This window comes from Eriocheir sinensis, chromosome 55, assembly GCF_024679095.1.
Source record: "Eriocheir sinensis breed Jianghai 21 chromosome 55, ASM2467909v1, whole genome shotgun sequence".
NCBI classification, from domain to species: domain Eukaryota; kingdom Metazoa; phylum Arthropoda; class Malacostraca; order Decapoda; family Varunidae; genus Eriocheir; species Eriocheir sinensis.
In genome coordinates, this window is record NC_066563.1 from 3,841,928 (window position 1) to 3,863,042 (window position 21,115).

At 43.2% G+C, this 21,115-nt stretch overlaps 2 protein-coding genes and 1 long non-coding RNA gene across 5 annotated transcripts in view; 1 reads left to right on the plus strand and 2 right to left on the minus strand.

Moving 5' to 3' along the window:
- Positions 1-2,250: 2,250 nt before the first annotated feature.
- LOC126983916 (uncharacterized) lies at positions 2,251-5,772 on the minus strand. 2 transcript variants are annotated; one of them, XR_007736293.1, is made up of 2 exons: positions 3,861-5,772; positions 2,251-3,664 (listed from the first exon to the last, which is right to left on the minus strand). It is a non-coding gene; the product is annotated as an uncharacterized LOC126983916 (long non-coding RNA). The 2 variants fall into 2 exon arrangements; XR_007736292.1 differs by having other exon boundaries at positions 3,756-5,772.
- An 875-nt stretch (positions 5,773-6,647) lies between these two features.
- LOC126983917 (uncharacterized) lies at positions 6,648-10,863 on the minus strand. The gene has a single exon (XM_050837132.1). The coding sequence runs from the start codon at positions 9,739-9,741 to the stop codon at positions 8,890-8,892; it is 852 nt and encodes a 283-aa protein (XP_050693089.1). The 5' UTR covers positions 9,742-10,863; the 3' UTR covers positions 6,648-8,889.
- Positions 10,864-20,143: 9,280 nt separating this feature from the next.
- LOC126983918 (lactosylceramide 1,3-N-acetyl-beta-D-glucosaminyltransferase-like) overlaps positions 20,144-21,115 on the plus strand; it is a 158,967-nt gene continuing 157,995 nt past the window's right edge. The window contains exon 1 of one of the 2 annotated variants that reach the window (XM_050837134.1): positions 20,144-20,343. The gene's annotated coding sequence lies outside the window, so the exon portion shown is untranslated. The remainder of the gene's footprint in view (positions 20,344-21,115) is intronic. The other variant, XM_050837135.1, reaches the window with a different exon arrangement.

Genomic DNA, 21,115 nt, shown 5'->3' on the forward strand with positions numbered 1-21,115 from the left:
CAATGAGGAAAAATGTAAAGTCCTGCACCTTGGGAGGGGATATCCAGCACACCAATACCACATGGGAAACACTGCACTATCCACCACAGAGGCAGAGAAAGACCTGGTAGTATAGGTTACCAGGCTACCAGTGAAAGCCAAATCCGTGCCAATCGCAGCGTACGGGTTAACAAACACATTTTCAGTTATTAACCTTTAGATATGCATGACTAACTTCATCACATACTAACACAACATAATTCAGACTGTAGGGTTAAGAAGCTCAAATAAATGTCCTACTCTTAAATTAATTCCTCGTTGGACAGTTTCAGAGGTGACAGACATAACCATAGACTAACTTCATCACAGACTAACACAACATAATTCAGACTGTAGGGTTAAGAAGCTCAACTAAATGTCCTGGTCTTAAATTCATCCCTCCTTGGACAGCTTCAGAGGCGACAGACATAACTAGATTTCATAATAATAATAATAATAATAATAATAATAATAATAATAATAATAATAATAATAATAATAATAATAATAAAACAAACTTTATTATGTAACTTGGTATATAATTAGTTTTCATTGGTGACTCAAGTAGTAGTAGTAGTAGTAGTAGTAGTAATGATAATAATACCATAGATAGTAATAGTTGTTGTAGATAGTAATGATAGTAGTTGTAGTAGTATAAGTAGTAGTAGTAGAAGTAATAATAGTGGTAGTAGTAATGATAATAATACCATAGATATTAATAGTTGTTGTAGATAGTAATGGTAGTAGTTGTAGTAGTATAAGTAGTAGTAGTAGAAGTAATAATAGTGGTAGTAGTAATGATAATAAGAATAACACAGATAGATGTATTTGTAGTTGCTGTTGTAGTATTAGTAGTAGTAGTAGTAGTAGCAGTCGTAGTAGTAGTAGCAGTAGTCATGGTGGTAGTCGGCAACCCACATAGGCACAGGCGGCAAAAGACATCCTGTAGACCCGAGTGTTGTATCCTGCCAGAGAGAGAGAGAGAGAGAGAGAGAGAGAGAGAGAGAGAGAGCGGAAGTAGAGCGAAAAGGATGAGAAAGGTAAGATTAGAAAAAAAATAGAAGGGAAGAGAGAGAGAGAGAGAGAGAGAGAGAGAGAGAGAGAGAGAGAGAGAGAGAGAGAGAGAGAGAGAGAGAGAGAGAGAGATGTAACAAAAATAATTTACTGAGAGAGAGAGAGAGAGAGAGAGAGAGAGAGAGAGAGAGAGAGAGAGAGAGAGAGAGAGAGAGAGTAGTATATACTATCTCTACACGTAATGAATGACTGTGCTCAAAATAATTAATGCTCTCTCTCTCTCTCCCCCCCCCCCCCCCCCTTGTGCCTTCTGTTGGTTTTTTTTATCTGTATTACGTTCTCTCTCTCTCTCTCTCATTATCATAACTTTTTACAGTGATTAAACATTTTCCCTTTCTTTCCATTATTTTCTCACTAATTAAAAATCTATTTACTGAAATGACTCAACAACCCAAGCTTACTAATTATTTTAACTCATGACTTATTTTTGTCTTTAACGTCATAAAATTTTCGTACTAGCTTTCGTAATGAACTAACTTGGTATTCGTTATGTGAGGGAAGGGGAGGGGTTGTGCAATGTGTGTGTGTGTGTGTGTGTGTGTGTGTGTGTGTTTTTAAACAGACCTAAAGAAGCAGCTTTTTATTTTTAACCCCATCATTTATTTATGTTTATGATTTTATTTCTTTAGGTTTCTCAGCGTGTAATGAGCATGTGTTAAAAATGTATTAGACTCACATGTATTCTTCTTTTACTTCCCGAAATAGAATTAATGTTAGTAATATTTATAATGAGGATTTAAGTGGTAGTAGTAGTAGTTGTTGTAGTAGTGGTGGTAGTAATATTAGTAGTAGAAATAGTAACAGTAGTAGTAGTAATAGTAGTAGTAGCAGTAGTAGTATTAGGTTATAGTAGGAAATCTTGCTTGTAAAATTCCTGAGTGAAGAGAGAGAGAGAGAGAGAGAGAGAGAGAGAGAGAGAGAGAGAGAGAGAGAGAGAGAGAGAGAGAGAGAGAGAGAGAGAGATTTAGCATATTCATCTTCATTTCTACATACAAGTTTTCTCTTTCTCACTTAATTCATTATGGGATGGTTGGACTTCTCTAATCACTTCCTTACCCCTTTCATCATATATATTTACTACATCATAGTCTCACATTATTAAGTATAGTATCACAATGGAGGATGGATAGGAAGGTCAGCAGTAAAAACACTCAGTCAATCGTTTGAAATAACTTTTATTTTGACCAGAATTCTGCAGGCTGAAATGTCAACCTGAATTAATGCAACGTTTTGGTTTGAAGAGTTTCGATGCCGTGAAGGAAAATAAGTTAAACATAATAATAATAATAATGCATGTGATTTTTTTCTTAAGCAGAGAAGAGAATGAGAAAAATAATATGTTGGAGGGGAGGGTGAGGAGGAAGTTAAAGGATTATAATACACACACACACACACACACACACACACACACACACACACACACACACACACATACTCTTCCCTTCCCTTTCTCTTCCTTGTTTTTGCTTTTCTTCATCTTCCTCTCCTTTACCATTCATTTTCTTCCTGTTCTTTATTTTCCCTTTCATTCCTTTCCTCTCTTTTCTCTTCCTTTCCCTTTCCTTCTTTTTTATCCTCTCTTTCTTTCTCGCCTTCCTTTCCCTCAGCTTATCTCAAACACACACACACACACACACACACATCAATACACTTGACACAGAGCATAGAACGGCTGAATAGGTAGCATTATTTAGCTTATCACCTATACATAAATACACAGTTCCTTGCGTGATAAACATACATTGCATAAGTGATCACAACACAGGAAATACATCACCAGTTTATTGTATACAAATTCACTGATAGAAGTTGGATGCTTGCTCTAAATGACATCTAGAAAAAGTTACCTTCAGTTCATCATATATTTTTAGTTCCTCTCTATTCGAAAACACTATTTTTTTATAAGGCTTCCATACAGCTTCAGTTCCACGGTACACAGATAATTAATTCCCAGTGTTGGAAGGGGATTTTTGTTTAGATAAAATGGTGTGTGTGTGTGTGTGTGTGTGTGTGTTCTCGACAGATAATCATTAGATAACATTTCGGAGTTTATAAACAATGCTGTGTGTGTGTGTGTGTAATTCACCACGGCCTGATCACGAGTTGGACTCGCTTTCGCCAGCAGGTACCCTCACGACGTGAGCAAGTGCTCATTATTGTCGATCTCTGGGTACTGCCAGGACCTCACACACCACACACCCCATCCCCCTTGCTCAAGGGGGGACAGTAACCACTCCTAGTCAACGGAAAGAATCCGCCCTGAGCGGGGCTCGAACCGCCGCTTGTTTGGCCGTGAAGCCTTGCAGCGCGGCGCTCTAACCGATTGAGCTACCGGAGTGTGTGTGTGTGTGTGTGTGTGTGTGTGTGTGTGTGTGTTCTCGACAGATAACCTTTACAAGTTTACATAATATTTCGGAATTTATAGACAATGCTGTGTGTGTGTGTGTGTGTGTGTGTGTGTGTGTGTTTCCTCGACAGATAACCTTTAGATAACATTTCAGAATTTATAGACAATACTGTGTGTGTGTGTGTGTGTGTGTGTGTGTGTGTGTGTGTTTCCTCAACATATAACCTTTAGATAACATTTCAGAATTTATAGATAATACTGTGTGTGTGTGTGTGTGTGTGTGTGTGTGTGTGTGTGTGTGTTCTAGACAGATAACCTTTAGATAACATTTCAGAATTTATAGACAATACTGTGTGTGTGTGTGTGTGTGTGTGTGTGTGTGTGTGTGTGTGTGTGTGTGTGTTCGTTCTCGACAGATAACCTTTAGATAACATTTCAGAATTTATAGACAATACTGTGTGTGTGTGTGTGTGTGTGTGTGTGTGTGTGTGTGTGTGTGTGTGTTTTCCTCGACAGATAACCTGTAGATAACATTTCAGAATTTATAGACAATACTCTGTTTGTGTGTGTGTGTGTGTGTGTGTGTGTTTTCTCGACAGATAACCTTTAGATAACATTTCAGAATTTATAGATAATACTGTGTGTGTGTGTGTGTGTGTCATAAGATAACAAAAAGAAATTCCCAGGTGTCACTACAAACACAATATTTCACATCAGAAATGGGTAAATCCTTTCTTTTTTTTTTACACTCCCTTTCTCTTTCATCAATAAACAACTGACTTTTCCTATTACTCTTATTCAACTTTTCCTATTGATTTGCCTTCACACATTTCACTGCAAATACTTTTTCACTAAACACAAAAGAAATAAATGATATCGTCCTCCTCCTTTTCCTCTTCCTAATAATATAAGGCTAAGAATTCCATGATCTTCTTTTGCATAACTTTCACACATTTCATCCTCAAACACTTATCCACAAAATGCACAAATTAGAGATAACACAAAAGTAAAACAATATATTTTCCTCCTCTTTCTCTTAATAACATAAAACAAAAAATTCATTAATCTTCTTCTTTTGCATAACTTTCACACATTTCAACCTCAAACACTTATCCACAAAACTCAATAGTAAAAATCATATACCTGGTAGTCTTTCTCTTTCCTCTTGCTCCTAATAACAATATGAAGACAAGAATCCAGCAATCTTCCTTAGACTCACGTTCACACAGTTCACGCCAAACACTTACTCACTAAACACACAAATCAAAGAAAACACAAAAAGAAGAAAAAGTTAGTTCTCCTCATCCTCCTTTTTTTTTACAGTGAAGAAAGCAGCTCCAGGGCCATTCCCAGAGCTGTTAAACGGGAGGGGGGGCTCCTTTTTTCACTTAAATTTGAGCCTTTGTAGCCACTTGAAGAGGGCAAGTGGCGATTGAAGTGAGCCAAATCAGCTAAGGGGATAATGGTTTTGAAAATGGGTATGGCCGTGAGCTCTCGGGCAAAAATAAATAGGGAATAATAGCCCGCTAGTCACTGCTCCTATAAAACAATGTATGGATGAGTGGCCAAAAGAGAGGTTATGATAATATTAAGAATTCAGTAGGTAATAAAAAAAAGAGGAGTAAAAAGTAGAATGTTTAACGTTGCATTCCTTCAGTGAACCAAAGCGATGCATGTCTGTATATATCGTATGTTCCTACGCTATCTGAGCACAGAGTAAAACACAGTCATACAGAACATAAAACAAAAACAAAAATGATGCATACAAGTTAATTTTTTTTATATTCTTCATTATTAAAACCAAAAAAAAAATATTACTCGTACCAGGAATCCAAGTTTACCATTTCTTTTTTTATGACCTTTTTTATGTAAACGATTTTAAAGTTAGTGTTTCGTTATATTTCTATTTTTATTTACGTTTGTTTTTTTTATCTTGAGTGTGTGTGTGTATATTTGATAACTATTATTATTATTATCATTATTCTTACCCCGTGCACAACAATACATTACTTAATTACACGTCAAATGCTGCTGCTGCTCTCTCCCTTCCTCGGCACTTGCATTTATTTACGGTAATTATTTAGCATTACAGTGTACAATAAGTTACACGCCTTAAGCATTAATATCACACTTGGGGACAGGTACTTTGCATCGTTATAGAAGAGCTGAACCTTTCACTACAGCGCTGAGAAATACCTTTTGCTCTCTCTCTTCATACATCCATTCTCTTCCTATTCTCTTTTAATCACTTTCCTATCTTTCTTTCACTCTCTCTCTCTCTCTGTTTAAATCCATAACTAAACTAATTTGACGTAACAATTCACTTTCTCTCTCTCTCTCTGTATATATATATATATATATATATATATATATATATATATATATATATATATATATATCTATATATATATATATATATATTAAGTATGTCTGTTTTTTTTTTTTTTTTGTCTCCTTAATTCATGAGTCATTTAAAACACTACTAAGCTAACTTCTTTTTATTTCTTCTTTCACACAAGTCAGTGCAGAAAGAAGGCAAAGTCCTGTTCTGGGTGACTGAACTTAAGAGACTTGACTTGCTTGAAAAATGACTCATGTTAATACTTGGTTGTCTTATGTCCTTTTTAACATTAAGAAAAAGTAGTATAATATTTAACATTGAAGGTATAGATGAGTGGCCAAAAGTGATAGTTCCTGATAATATGATAAGAATTCAGTAATATAGAAAAAAAAGAGGAATGAAAAGTTGCATATTTAACGTAGAAGGATAGACGAGTTGGGAAAAGGAAATATTAATAGATGAAAATATAAAAGTGGTTCATTTATGCCAAAAACAAGGAAAGGTTTTATATATTTTACTTAAAGAGACTTGCTTCGAAAATGATTAGGTGTTAATATTACCTGGTTGTCTCTTGTCTTTTAAGCATTAGTCTTACTTAATTCACATGAGTTGGAAAAAGGAAAACATAAGATTAAAAAATATGACAAAGTGGTTCATTATGCCAAAAACAAGGAAAGGTTTTATATATTTTACTTAAAGAGATTTGCTTGGAAAATGACTGAGTGTTAACATTACCTGGTTGTCTTATGTCTTTTTTTTAACATTAGTCTATGAAAGAAAACATTAGTCTAAAAATATAAAAGTAAGTGGTTCATTCAAGCTAAAAGAAGGAATCATTTCACTGCTTTTATTCGTCCAGCAAAAAAATATATATATACTTGCAGTAGCTTATTGCAAGAGAAAATATAAAAAACAAGGAGTATTGAATTGAAGCATAAAAAAAAAGAAATAATAAAAAAATAATGTGAGCAATTGCATTTATTTCCGTCAAAACATAAAAAGAGATCAGAGAATAAAATGTCGAGTCGGTAGTAGAGCTCAAACTAAAAACTGTTGACAACATCCATTGTATAGAGAAAGATTGAAGTGAAGAAGCAGCAGCTGGATCTTGATAATTATATACAACACGGGAAGATCAATCATGAGCTGACAGGATCAAAACAAACATGTCAAACACTTGAGTGGCAGGACTACTTGTGATGGCATTGAGGCAAGTGTTACATCAAAAAGGAGATAATGAGGTGATAACGCAGTCCTTTGAAGAGAAGGGCAAAGTAACCACAGACTTCTGATGTTGTTGAGGCAAATATTACATCAGAAAGGAAATGATAACAACACAATCCATAGAAAGAGTAACCACAAACTTGCATCAAAGAGGAAATGATAACACAATGCCTTGAAAGAAAAAGTAACAATAGACTTTTGATATTGTTGAGGCAAATAATATTACATCAAGAAGGAAATGATTGCATCAGAAAGGTAAATAACTAATAACAAAACCCTACAAGAGAAGGTGCGAGTATTAGAGAGACATTTCATGTTTTTCTAATTGCTCCAGGAAGGAAAATGATGGAAAAATGCAAACTTAAACCAGCATCAAACATTGCATCATAAAGCAAAATTACTGATAACAAAACCCTGCAAGAGAATGGGAGAGTAACAAAGAGAAACGCTTCTATTGCTCTATATTGGCTCAGAAAGAAAAATTATAAGTGATAACTAAAAACAGCACTCAAACATTGCATCATAAAGCAAAATAACTGATAACAAAACCCTGCAAGAAAGAGTAAAAAAGAAAGGGTCGTATTTTAAAACATTTCGTCGCCCAAGTTCACATATTTGACATGGCTTTCGTAGGAGCTGCAGGCCTTTCCAGGGGTAGTTTTACCCTTCTTATGTGCCATGAACCTTAAAAAACACTCATGAAAACCAGATTGATCCCCTCTTTGACCTTGATAAATAGTTGACGTGAGAAGCGATGGTGTCTTAAAATACGGCCGAGACCCTTCATGTTGTCCTAATTGACTCAAAGAAAAATTATAACATCATGAGGAGAAATATCTTAACAAACTTGTAGGAGTACGTTTCAAGTTGTTGCAAATTGCCTCAGGAAGGAAAATGATAACCAACAACATGACAAGGGAAGGGAAGGAAAATAATGCATTGACAAAGAGGAAATGGGAGAGGAAAACAAGCTAAATTAATTAAGTAATGCTCTTAGTGTAAAATGCATAGAGTGGCAGTAACAGTTGTGACAGTAATAATAGTAACAGTTCCATCACATTCGAGGTATTAAGGATGGGCTGCTCGTCAAGTAATAGCAGTACAAGGTGATAGGTTATGTAACATACTATAGGACACACACACACACACACACACACACACCTCTATCCTGACTGACCATGCATATTTCAGGAGTATACGATTAAAGTCTCTCTCTCTCTCTCTCTCTCTCACACACACACACACACACACACACACACACACACACAAGTATACACACTCGAATGAAAATAAAATAACACTTGAGCAAATACACAAACACTCTCTTTCTCTCTCTCTCTGGCCGTGGTGAAAGGTTCTGACTAAGGCTGTTTGACTTGGATTCGGTACATGTGACAATTATCATTAAAACGTAGAGAGGGAGCCGGTTTGCATGTCTCTCCCGTGACGCAGGCCGCACGGGGGACTCGCCTAGTCTGCGTCCGTCCTTGTATCGTCTGTGTGCGTCTCTGTGTGTCGTCCATGGGTGTCAGTGCCTCGCTGGGCCCCCAGACCCTACCGGAGCGCCCTCAGTAGAGGTGGCGGCGCCCCTCCTCCACGAGGCCTCCCTCAGGGGACGTGGCGCCTTTCCACCCCGTGCAGCTGGCGGCAGACGTGGGCGAGGGCGGCGGGGGCAACACTGGGGTGAGATCGCGTGCCCCCGGCAGGGTCACCACAGGTGTAACGGGAGGGTGACGGGCCTGCGCGGGTCACAGGGGGCGAGGGGAGGGGAGGCTCAGTGGGCGCGGCGGCGGCGGCTGCCGGAGGTCCCGGGGCGGTGCAGGTTCACTGGAGTGGCCTCCCGACGCCCCGGCGAGGCCCGTGGGCGGGGGTGAGGGCCGGGGGCCTAGGCCAGCGAGAAGGGGCAGGTGTTCTCCTTCTCCTCGTCCTGCTGCACGGCCTGGCTGCGGCGCGCGGCACAGGTGTCGCAGTCTGACTCGGAGCAGTCGCTTGACGAGTTGGTGGAGTCAGACTCGGAGTCGCTGTCTGTAGAGGACGACGACGACGACTGCAGGCTGGGCCGCCGCTTTTGATTACGGCGCGAGAGTATCTGCTTGAGGCGCGCGTTCTCCTCCTGCAACTGCAGCAGCTGGTTCTGCAGGCGGGACACGATTCGCGAGGGCGAGGAGGAGAGCACGTCGGTGAGCACGGCGGCACGGGCCTCCATGGCCACGATGGCCGCACGGAGCTCCGCCGAGCTGCCCGCCATCAGGCGGTCCTCGCGGGCACTCTGGTACGCCGTCTCGAAGTCCGCGGCGTTGAAGGGAAACCAGTCTCGGGTGAGGGCGTGCGTGGGCGTGCCGCCGCCCGTCTCGTCCTCGGCGCCGCTGACGGGCGGCTCCTGCTCCCAGTGCGGGGTGCTGAAGTTGTCAAAGTCGACGAAGAGGGCGGAGTTTTCGTGGTCATCCATAATGAACTGTGTACTGTTCTCCGGGGCGCGGGGCACCTGGGCCCCCACGGGGCGCAGCACGGGGGCGGGGGAGCCCTGCCGCGGCGTCCAGGGCTCGCGGGAGGTGGTGGGCGACACAACAGCGACATTGGTCTGGGCGCGCCCCGTGCCCTCGTTCTTGGGGGTACGGCGGCGCCTCCTGCGTCTCTTTTTCTTCTTCTTGAGCACCGTGTTGGCCGTAGGCGAGCGCAGGCGGGAGTTGTGCTGGCAGCTTAAGCTCTGCAGGGGCTCACCGGATCGAGGCTCCATGCCGACGTGGCAATCCAGCGCTCACACGCCACACTTGGCAGCGCCGCCTGCTGCCCGATACTCTCTATGGGTCACTCCACTTAACTTTTCGCTATTATTGCGGCGTCCAGGGTGCGCGCAGACTTCCCGGGAGTGTGTGCACCTTCAGAACAGTGTGTGAACAGTTAACACGCTATGTATCCCGACACTTAGCGTCACTGTGGGGAAGTACGTGAGGACCATCTCTCGAGCTCACACGGACGGTTGTTAGCGTGTCACTCGACAGCCAACACTGACTCAGTCAGCCGCTGCCACTAGCTAGCCAGCCGCGGCCCCCCACCCGCTGCCACACGCCGCCACGCCCGCCTCTCGCCCCTCTCACCAACACCCAGGATGGGCCTCGGCCTGCACAAAAGCAACACAAACAGCCTCGTGCCTTCAATCAGTCACAGCCACCAAGTTCCCAGATGGACAGTGCGACACACAGGAACACACCTTACTTCTAAATAGCACGAGGCACCGTGCGAGGGTGCGTGCGCACGCCATCACGTGCAGGCCGGCGGGAAGTTCAAGCACACAAACACGGACACCTCAGGGCGGGCTGACACAACACACTGCAGCACCGCGGACAGCAGGCCCCCGTGCTCTCACCTCAGCCCCGTGACACCGACACCTCGTCAGCCCTGCCGTCAGGAGGAGGGGGTCCAGAGCCGCTCGTTGGCCTCGCATGGTCGATAGCTAGCTGACAACCTGCTGGCAGAAACGTTTGGCTGACGGTGAGTCCAGACGCTGGCAGCCTGATAGTGCTACAGCCTCACGTGACGTAACAATGCTCGGCGCTCTGCTGCAGCTGCTCACCGGTCAAGCGCGGGACAAACGTGTAATCGTATGTGTAGCGTTTTTGTGTCGCCTCATCGGGAACAACTATGACGGAAACATGCGATGGTATGTCCCCTACCTGGGTGAGGGGGGGAAGGACTCTTGGCCTTGACTGTTGATCTCTTGTTTGGTGAAATAAACAATTGACCGAGAATAACATGAACGTATACATTGAACCATTTACCATTAGAGGTTACCATTACCACTGCTACGTAAATGTTAATTGCCCAGTATTTCGTCAGGTTATATCGCAAATTGACGATGCTGCTGTCAGGAGCGAGGGTTGGGGGCTGATTGGGCTGCTTTTGACTGGGCTCAGGTTCACATTTAAAGGAGGGCGTGTCAGGCTACTATTTACTTTTTATTTTTTATTTTTATTTTTTTACAGCAAGAGAGAGAGCTCAAGAACAATAAAACAAAACAAAAAATAGAAAGCCCGCGAGGCGTTTCTCCAATAAAAGAAAACAGAATAAGAGGCCAAAAGAAATGTCTGTTTCGGAAGAACATGTGGTGCCCAACAATTTTTGTCTAACCAGTAATAACCTTAAACGAAAATAGGGATATGAGTCACGCATACATAATAACGCAGGAGAGGGGACCAGAATGCCATTCAAGGGAACAAAACCGTCGCTATGGTGGCTTGGACCGGGTGTACTGGGGGGGGGGGGGGTATTCTCAGCTCAGACGTTTCCACCTCCCACAGCTATTTCCAAAGGCCAAAAAGAAGACTAATCTGGCTTTCATGAGGGTTTTTTCACATTTGTGGTACAGAAAAAAGGTCACACTACCACCAGGGTCATTAAACTATCACTGGAAATGCCTGAAACACCTAGGTACGAAAGCCTTGTCAAATATGTGTGCTTGGGGGACTAAGGGTTTGAGAATACGGTTCCTGTTGAGGTGAGGTTGCATGGTTGGCGGGGTTTTGTTAGTCTGCGGCCAGCGTTACTGCGACACGGGGATGGTTCATAATTTCTTTTCAGTGCCGGGGAAAGGTAAATTTAATCATACAGAAAAGAGACAGTGGTTAAATTTTTGTCTCATGACCATTAATAAGAATAGTAAATGGACGTGAGCAGGTCATATATAATTATGATGTACTGATAACAGATAGACAACGAAAGTAACAGAATGGCATCCCAGAAATTGTAGAAGTCAGGGCAAACAGGAGCAGGTGAAAAGTAAATCAGAGCACTTGGAGCAGAATGAAATACAGGACCATCAGACAGATGACGATGATAGAAAAGAGTAGGAATTATTATTTTTGTTACCATTATTATTATTATTATTATTATTATTATTATTATTATTATTATTATTATTATTATTATTATTATTATATTTATTATTATTATTAATGTTATTATTATTATTATTATTATTATTATTATTATTATTATTATTATTATTATTATTATTATTATTATTTTAGTCATCTTAGTAGAAGTAGTACATAGCCTAGTAGTGGTGGTGGTAGTAGTAGTAATAGTAGTAGTAGTAGTAGTAAATTGACTAATAGTTGTTGTTATTGTTATTGTTTCATCTTAATAGAGGGACATATGCACTGGTTTAATTAACCAGGGACTTTTTTTTTTAATATTGCCCCCAAGATTAATTAGTGTAAAAATATATTACTCCCAGAGGCTTCAAAGTAAGGAAAAAAAGGCTACAAATCATTTAAGTTCTACATATATTTTCGAGGAAGCAATTTAAGTCACTATTGCACAACCCAATTAGTGGTGAAATAATCAAACTTACACCATCTAAGGCAATAACCCCTTGTGCCCTGGGTGAAGCAGTCTAGTATTATTAATCACGGTACAGGGCAGCGTGTGTAGACAAGCTGGGCATTGCATCACTCTTCCCTATATCATCCTCAGACACCTTTGCCCAGCGTGGAGCCATAAACACACCTTACATGGCCACTGTCAAGGTCTGGGATGACTCGCCTACACACACACACACACACACACACACACACACATTCCAACTTATATAGGACCCATTTTTTTCGGGAGGGGGGGGACGATATGGCGTAACGAGAGAGAGAGAGAGAGAGAGAGAGAGAGAGAGAGAGAGAGAGGGGGGCGGGGTATGAGTGAAGGAGGATGAGGGATGATTGTGAGTAGGTGGGGGAGGAGAAGAGAAGGAATGAGTGGCGTTGTCTCTTTTAGGTAAGTGGAGGGAGAAGGAGGAGGAGGAGGAAGGGAGGGACGAGGAGGAGGGGAGAGAAGATTCCATTCAAGAGATGAGGAAGAGGAGGAGGGAAGAGAGGTGGGGGGATATTTTGTCAGAGAGAGAGAGAGAGAGAGAGCAGGCAGACAGACAGACGCTGACAACCTGCTTGCGTAAACATCATTTCATCTCTCTCTCTCTCTCTCTCTCTCTCTCTTATGAATCACTATTTTTTTTGTGTGTGTATTTGAAAAAGTGTTCGGAGTTTTTTTTTTTCGTATCAGTGAATAAATGAGACCCTGTATCATTATTTGGTATCGCATTATTATTATTATTATTATCATTATTATGCAAAGTACAGTAGGACAGGAAGGTCATGTACGTTACCTGTCTACTCTTAGGGCCATATAGATTAGGTTACGTTCAAAATACATATTTCGTATAACTTTTTTTACTGCGACTTTCCTTTGGTGAGTCATCCATGATTCGGGAAGGCAGAGGTGGGTTGTCAAAATATAGCTCAGTGTCAGGTACGTTGTGGGCGTTTTCTCCTTACGTAACATTCAAAGAAAACTAAATTATACGCGTAACTTCCTAGTAAACTATTATATTTTATTATTTTTTGATTGCAATAAATTTATAATTCATTTATTTGTGTTGGTCACTTGAAAATGAAGTTCCGGAGAATTTTTTAATTATAATAAGACGACCTTGCTATCTCTCTCTCTCTCTCTCTCTCTCTCTCTCTCTCTCTCTCTCTCTCTCTCTCTCTCTCTCTCTCTCTCTCTCTCGTCACGTCAGTTACTGGGTTGTTTATGATGTTTTTTTTCACGTGGAAGGCAATAGTCTATCAATTATCACGTAAAAGTTTTCTTATCCGCGTTATCCTGAACTTTTGCTAGGCCTATACCACCCGTTATCTGTACCTCCCCCCTCCCCCCTTCTCTCTCTCTCTCTCTCTCTCTCTCTCTCTCTCTCTCTCTCTCTCGTTGCATATACTAATTATACTCCTTACTTTCTTATGTTCTCTCTCTCTCTCTCTCTCTCTCTCTCTCTCTCTCTCTCTCTCTCTCTCACACACACACACACACACACACACACACACACTTAATCTGTCGTAACTTGATCTAAGTAGTCTCGTAAGGAACACATCATGACAATTAAAAGCTTCTCATGTTTAAATTAAGTCTGGGTTTGTTGGAGGAGGAGGAGGAGGAGAAGGAGGAGAAGGAGGAGGAGGAGAAAGGAAGAGGAAGTAAACAAGGAGTGGGACAGAGGTTCTATTATAACACACACACACACACACACACACACACACACTAGCTAAAAAAAGACAAAGAAAACAGAAACAAGTTATGTGTGCAACTGTTTCAAGAGCCTGTGTGTGGGGCAGAATTATTGGTCTCATTATATTTTATTTATATATCTCTTTTTTACCTTTTTTACAGGTTACTGAAGGCGGCATCTGGAAATATATGCTGGCTGGGTCACGTGAAGGGGATGGCGCGATGGGCGGTGACACCCTACACTGTGACCCCGCAAATGTGACCCTTATGGAGCCAGACGGCCTCACCACCACCACCACCACCATGACCCCGACCAAGGATACTGTGGTTGTGGTTGATTTCTTGACCACCACCACTACCAGCACCATGACCCCGACCAAGGATACTGTGGTTGTGGTTGATTTCTTGACTACCACCACCACCACCACCATGACCCCGACCAAGGATACTGTGGTTGTGGTTGATTTCTTGACCACGACCACCACCACCACCATCATTACCCCGACCAAGGATACTGTGGTTGTGGTTGATTTCTTGACCACGACCACCACCACCACCACCATGACCCCGACCAAGGATACTGTGGTTGTGGTTGTGGTTGAATTTTTTTACTACGACCACCACCACCACCATGACCCCGACCAAGGATACTGTGGTTGTGGTTGATTTCTTGACGACCTACCACCACCACCACCATCACTACCACAACCACTACCACCAGCACCTCCACCATCACCACCACCAAGATATTTGACCCCCATCTTCTGACATTAGTTTGTGTGTGTGTGTGTGTGTGAGAGAGAGAGAGAGAGAGAGAGAGAGAGAGAGAGAGAGAGAGAGAGAGAGAGAGAGAGAGAGAGAGAGAGAGAGAAGGGAGACAAGGGAAGAGGAGAAAAAAAAAAAAGAGAGAGAGAGAGAGAGAGAGAGAGAGAGAGAGAGAGAGAGAGAGAGAGAGAGAGAGAGAGAGAGGAAAGATTGACACAAGGGAAGGGAGGAAACGAGGAAAAAAAGAAAAAGGAGGAGAGAGAGAGAGAGAGAGAGAGAGAGAGAGAGAGAGAGAGAGAGAGAGGGGGTACAGACAAAGAAAGCTTGGGGGGAGGAGGGAGGGAAGGAAGGGAAGGAAGGGAGAGAGGAGGGGAGAATGGGCAGGGAGGGAAGGAAAAAGGAGGGAAGAGGGAGGGAGGGAGGGATGGTGATAAGGGTGTGAGAGGGAAAGGGGTGACGTGTGTGTGTGTGTGTGTGTGTGTGTAATACGTGATGTCCATGAGATCTCCCTATGACATAAAATACGCCTGAAATACACAACAGAGACAGTGATAATCATGTAAGGGTCGCGTGGCTATGGTCGGTTTTCTCATTTGCTTCCGCCTATCACAACTATTTCCAAAGGCCAAAAAAGGAGATCAATCGGGTTCACATGAGTATTTTTTTACGTTCATGGTACAAAAGAAGGGTCACACTACCACCAGGGTCACAAAACTGCCCCAGGAAATGCCCACAACTCCTACGAAAGCCTTGTATCTGCTTGAATATGACCCTTTATCGTCTGTCTCCCTGGGCCTTGCGAAGAGAGCCAGTTTCCCCATTGTTTGACGCGCGGCCCGAGACTGTTTCGTCCCAGCCCTTGGTCCCACCCTATGTTTCAGGACACGGAACTAACTTCTTCAATGACCGTAGAACCTGAAATACCGCTCAAAACACACAGAGAAATACATGATAAGGCAAAGAAGGGGAAAAAGTATCAAGAAATTCGTGTAATAAGTTCAGGGCTACCGAATTCTTTGCCGTGCTGAACGAAGATTAACGGCGTTGTGTAACACTCCCAGCTATGCGTTGCTGTTGGTCTGCTAAGCCCTTTCTATACGGCGACGCCGACGTCGGCGTCATGAAGCGCCCGCCAGTGGCGCATACATACGACGACGCCGATTTTGGCGTCATAATTACATTGTTTTAGTTGTTGCTGAGCGTATTCTGTTCTGACTCTCCCTAGAGACTCCGTATATGATGCGGTGTCTTATTTGACTTTCAATGTTATTATTGTGTAATAACGTAAGTGTGTCTTGCGCGGCCTGGTCATTCCTGCTGGGTAGCTACAACACTGTCTTGGCGAGGGGAACTGCGTTAGAAGCGGTAGAGCTGACAGAATGCGAATTGATATGGACTTTTTCGTTGTGTTTTCCTTGTATTTGTCATTCACTATAGTAATGAGAGGTTGTTGAGGTCAATGAGAGACAGAATATAATATGATACTGGGCAAGGAGAAGGAGGAGGAGGAAGAGGAGGAGGAAATTATAACATGTCGAGATGGTAGGATATGATTCTGACGTGTGTGTGTGTGTGTGTGTGTGTGTGTGTGTGTGTGAGAGAGAGAGAGAGAGAGAGAGAGAGAGAGAGAGAGAGAGAGAGAGAGAGAGTATAATCGCACATGAACTTGAGCCAAAAAAAATGTACTTGAAGAAAAACCACACACACACACACACACACACACACACACACACACACACACACACACACACTTTGTTCTTTCTCTTCGATGTCAGAATCTAGCCAGTGGTTATGACAGCAAAATAAAAGCATCAGGAGGAGGAGGAGGAGGAGGAGGAGGAGGAAAAGGGGGAGAGAGACCACCAGCTAAGGTTGAAGAAAAAAGGAGGAAGAGTGGAAGAAACATCAGGAAAGAAGGAAGAAGCAAGAGGAGGAGGAACACAACGGAACACAAAGAAAGATCAAACAACAGCAGACCTGATGGTCCTTACGAGGCTGTTTGTGACAAGCTACACTGTCTAATCAAAGGTGGAAGATGAAGGATAGCAAAGGCGAAGGCTCCCCCCCCCCATCCCTCCACCAAGCAGCTGTCAGGAAAGGAAAAAGAACCATGCAGCATGGAAATTATGTAGGAAAGAGGAAAGAACTACCATTACAGCTACCACTAATCGGGCGATAAAAACGGACAAGGACACCAGTATTCGAAAGGACTTAACGTTATTACGACAATGAGTAATATCTTAGTTGCTGGTTGGATTCAAAATACTTGTCTAATCTATTCTTGAAGGCCGTAACTGTTGTACTATCAACGATATCTAAGGGTAGAGAATTCCAAACATTAACGACTCGATTAAAGAAGTGTTTGGCTTCGTGCGACGAGAATCTTTTACCACTTATCTTGAAATTGTTATTTCTTCTTGTTCTATTTGATAGATCAATCGTAAAGTAATCTTCCGCATTAATATAACTGAATCCTTTAAACATTTTAAACACTTCTATTAGATCGCCTCGCATTCTTCGTTTTGTTAGGCTGAATAAATTTACTTCTTTAAGCCTTTGTTCATAAGATAAATTTCTCAATCTAGGAATAATTTTTTGTTATTCTCCGTTGAACCCGTTCTATTTTTTCTACGTCTTTTCTGTAATATGGAGACCAAAACTGTACACAGTACTTTAGATGGAGTCGAACCAGCGAATTATACAGTTTTAATATTACTTTTTCGATTTATTATTAAAGACTTGTCCGATGAAGCCAACCAATTTGTTTGCGGTTTTAACTACCTTTGAACAATGCTGACTGAGCTTTAAATCGCTTGATATAGTGATTCCAAGATCCTTTTCTTTACTTACTGCAGAAAGTTGTTGGCCATTAATTACGTACTGAACGCGATTGTTTTTGTTTCCGATGTGCAACATTTTACATTTGTCAACGTTAAATTTCATTTGCCATTGATTGGCCCAACGTGCAAGTCGATCTAGATCTGATTGTAATGCTTCTTCGTCGAGTGTCGTAGTTACCTTACTAGCGATTTTTGCATCATCAGCAAATTTTGATATTTTGCAAGTGAGCCCATCATCGATATCATTAAGAAGAGCATGGGACCAAGTAGTGATCCTTGAGGTACGCCGCTTCTGACATCGAGCCAGTTAGATGAAACACCGTTTAGAACTACTCTCTGTTTCCGCTCAGAGAGCCAGTCCACAAGCCAATTGTGAATGTTACCCGAGATTCGTATCCGTTCCGTTAGATTCGTATCCGTTCCGTTAGATCCGTATCCGTTCCGTTCCATATCCGTTCTGTTCCGATCCGTATCCGTTCCGTTTGATCCGTATCCGATCCGTATCCGTTCCGTTAGATCCATATCCGTTCCGTTAGATCCATATCCGTTCCGTTCCGATCCGTATCCGTTCCGTTAGATCCGTATCCCTTCCGTTCCATATCCGTTCCGTTCCGTTCCATATCCGTTCCGTTCCGTTCCATATCCGTTCTGTTCCGATCCGTATCCGTTCCGTTAGATCCGTATCCGTTCCGTTAGATCCGTATCCGTTCCGTTAGATTCGTATCCGTTCCGTTAGATCCGTATCCGTTCCGTTCCATATCCTTTCTGTTCCGATCCGTATCCGTTCCGCTAGATTCATATCCGTTCCGTTAGATCCGTATCCGTTCCGTTAGATTCGTATCCGTTCCGTTAGATCCGTATCCGTTCCGTTAGATCCGTATCCGTTCCGTTAGATTCATATCCGTTCCGTTAGATCCGTATCCGTTCCGTTAGATTCGTATCCGTTCCGTTAGATCCGTATCCGTTCCGTTAGATCCGTATCCGTTCCGTTAGATTCGTATCCGTTCCGTTAGGTTCGTATCCGTTCCGTTAGATCCGTATCCGTTCCGTTAGATTCGTATCCGTTCCGTTAGATTCGTATCCGTTCCGTTAGATTCGTATCCGTTCCGTTAGATTCGTATCGGTTCCGTTAGATTCGTATCCGTTCCGTTAGATTCGTATCCGTTCCATTAGATCCGTATCCGTTCCGTTAGATCCGTATCCGTTCCGTTAGATCCGTATCCGTTCCGTTAGATCCGTATCCGTTCCGTTAGATTCGTATCCGTTCCGTTAGATTCATATCCGTTCCGTTAGATCCGTATCCGTTCCGTTCCATATCCGTTCTGTTCCGATCCGTATCCGTTACTTTAGATCCGTATCCGTTCCGTTCCGATCCGTATCCGTTCTGTTATATCCGTATCCGTTCCGTTCCATATCCGTTCCGTCAGCGATCACAGTTACAGCGGCAACAGCAACAGCCCTCCCTCCCCCTCCCCCTCATCCTCATCCCTGTCCCTCCCCTCCTCCCTCTCTCTCATACAGGGAAATCGATAACAGAGCGGACTGGAGGAGGAGGAGGAGGAGGAGAAGTAGGAGGAGGAGGTGGAGGAGGAGGAAGACTGCAGCAGGCATTGTCTTAAGCTCTGTACAGTAAACACAGATGCCTTCTCTCTCTCTCTCTCTCTCTCTCTCTCTCTCTCTCTCTCTCTCTCTCTCTCTTCCCTTATCCTCCCGTTTCTCTCCCCTTTCTTTCTTTATCCCCCTCTCTCTCTCTCTCTCTCTCTCTCTCTCTCTCTCTCTCTCTCTCTCTCTCAGCAGGTCAGTCAGACAGTCAGGACCTTCAACCAGACCTAACCGGTTCAGACAACGTTAGGGACTGTCCTGGGGGCGTGTGAGGGCGTACGGGTACGCCACACACACGCCCGCACGCCCACACGCCCCCTGGAGCTACCCTGGGGCTGTGGGGGTGCGGAGACAGTATGGAGCGAGGGGCGAACAGGTTGACCGGGAATACCTGATAAAAATGTATCGTGCTATTGAGTTAAAATGCGAGGAGGAGGAGGAGGAGGAGGGAAGAGGAAGAGGAGGAAGAGAGAGAGAGGGGAGGTAACACCGGCAACCAGCCATGCGCGAACCCTCCTCCTCCTCCCCCTCTACCTCCCCTCTTCCTCCTCCTCCCCTCGGATAAACATTTTCATTTAGCTTGGTCACCGTTTCACTTCCTTTCGGCGGCCTGGCAACGATGACCTCACGCTGACCTCACGTGTCCCGCCCCCAGGCACTTCCCTTTTACCTGACCCCCAGCTGGCATGACATCAGGGCGACATGGATACAGAAAAACCCGAAAAAATGACCTTTGGATACCGCGGTTAGTTTAGAGAAAGCGAGTGTCGATAACGTTGGCAGTGACCCTCTCTCTCCTCTATCTCTCTCTCCCTCTCTCCCTTTCTCCCCTCCCTCTCTGGCACTCTCTTTCTCTCCTCCGCTGCGGCAGTTTCAGTCACCCTGCCCGCGGGAAACACAGCAGTGCCAACCAGTGCCACTCCCGCCGGCAAACGTTTCAATTCGCCTCATCCTTTGCAAACGTTCCTTTCTGAGCTTGGAAACGTACCGCCATTCCTCTCCCTTACCTTCCGCCGTTCACGCACTCGTTCAGGCGGCGTTCACGAGGCTCTGGGTGAAGAAAAAGGTGGAAAAACGTGTGTGCTACGTGTTATATGCGTATGGAAGCGTAGGTGTGTGTGTGTGTGTGTGTGTGTGTGTTATTAATGTCTAGAAGGGTTCGTGTGTGTGTGTGTGTGTGTGTGTGTGTGTGTGTGTGTGGAGTTGGTTGTACTGATATGGTAAATTGTGTAATGTGTTAGGTGTGGTGTGTGTGTGTGTGTGTGTGTGTGTGTGTGTGTGTGTGTGTGTGTGTGTTATTAATGTCTAGAAGGGTTCGTGTGTGTGTGTGTGTGTGTGTGTGTGTGGAGTTGGCTGTACTGATATGGTAAATTGTGTAATGTGTTAGGTGTGGTGTGTGTGTGTGTGTGTGTCTGTGTGTGTGTGTGTGTAATAATCTGCGTAGCTACATAATTCTTTACCGTTCTGTCTTCTTCGTCTTCGTTCTTTCTTCCCTTCTCTTTTCCGTTCTCTTCTTTCTCTCCTTTCTTTATCTTTCTCCTTCTTTCTCTCTTTTCATTTCCTTCTCTCATTGTCTACTTCTTTCTCTTCTTTCCTTTTCATTCTTGTCTTCTCTTCTCTTCTTCTCTCCTTCCATCTTGTTCTTCCTTCTTCCCCTCCTTTCCTTCTTTTTCCTTCTTCCTTTCCCTCTTTTTTTTCTCTCCCTCGTTCCTTTCCTCTCCTCCACCCACACGAAATCTGATAGTCCCTTTTTTTTTTTCCTCCTCTTCTCTTGTCATCTTTCCCCTCCTACTCTCTCTTCTTCTCTCCTCTCTTCTCCTCTCTGCGCCATTCACAAACCCTTAATAC

Bases quoted from the DNA above. Each gene is read 5' to 3' on its own strand.
- LOC126983917 (XM_050837132.1), bottom strand. From the start codon at position 9,741: ATGGAGCCTCGATCCGGTGAGCCCCTGCAGAGCTTAAGCTGCCAGCAC.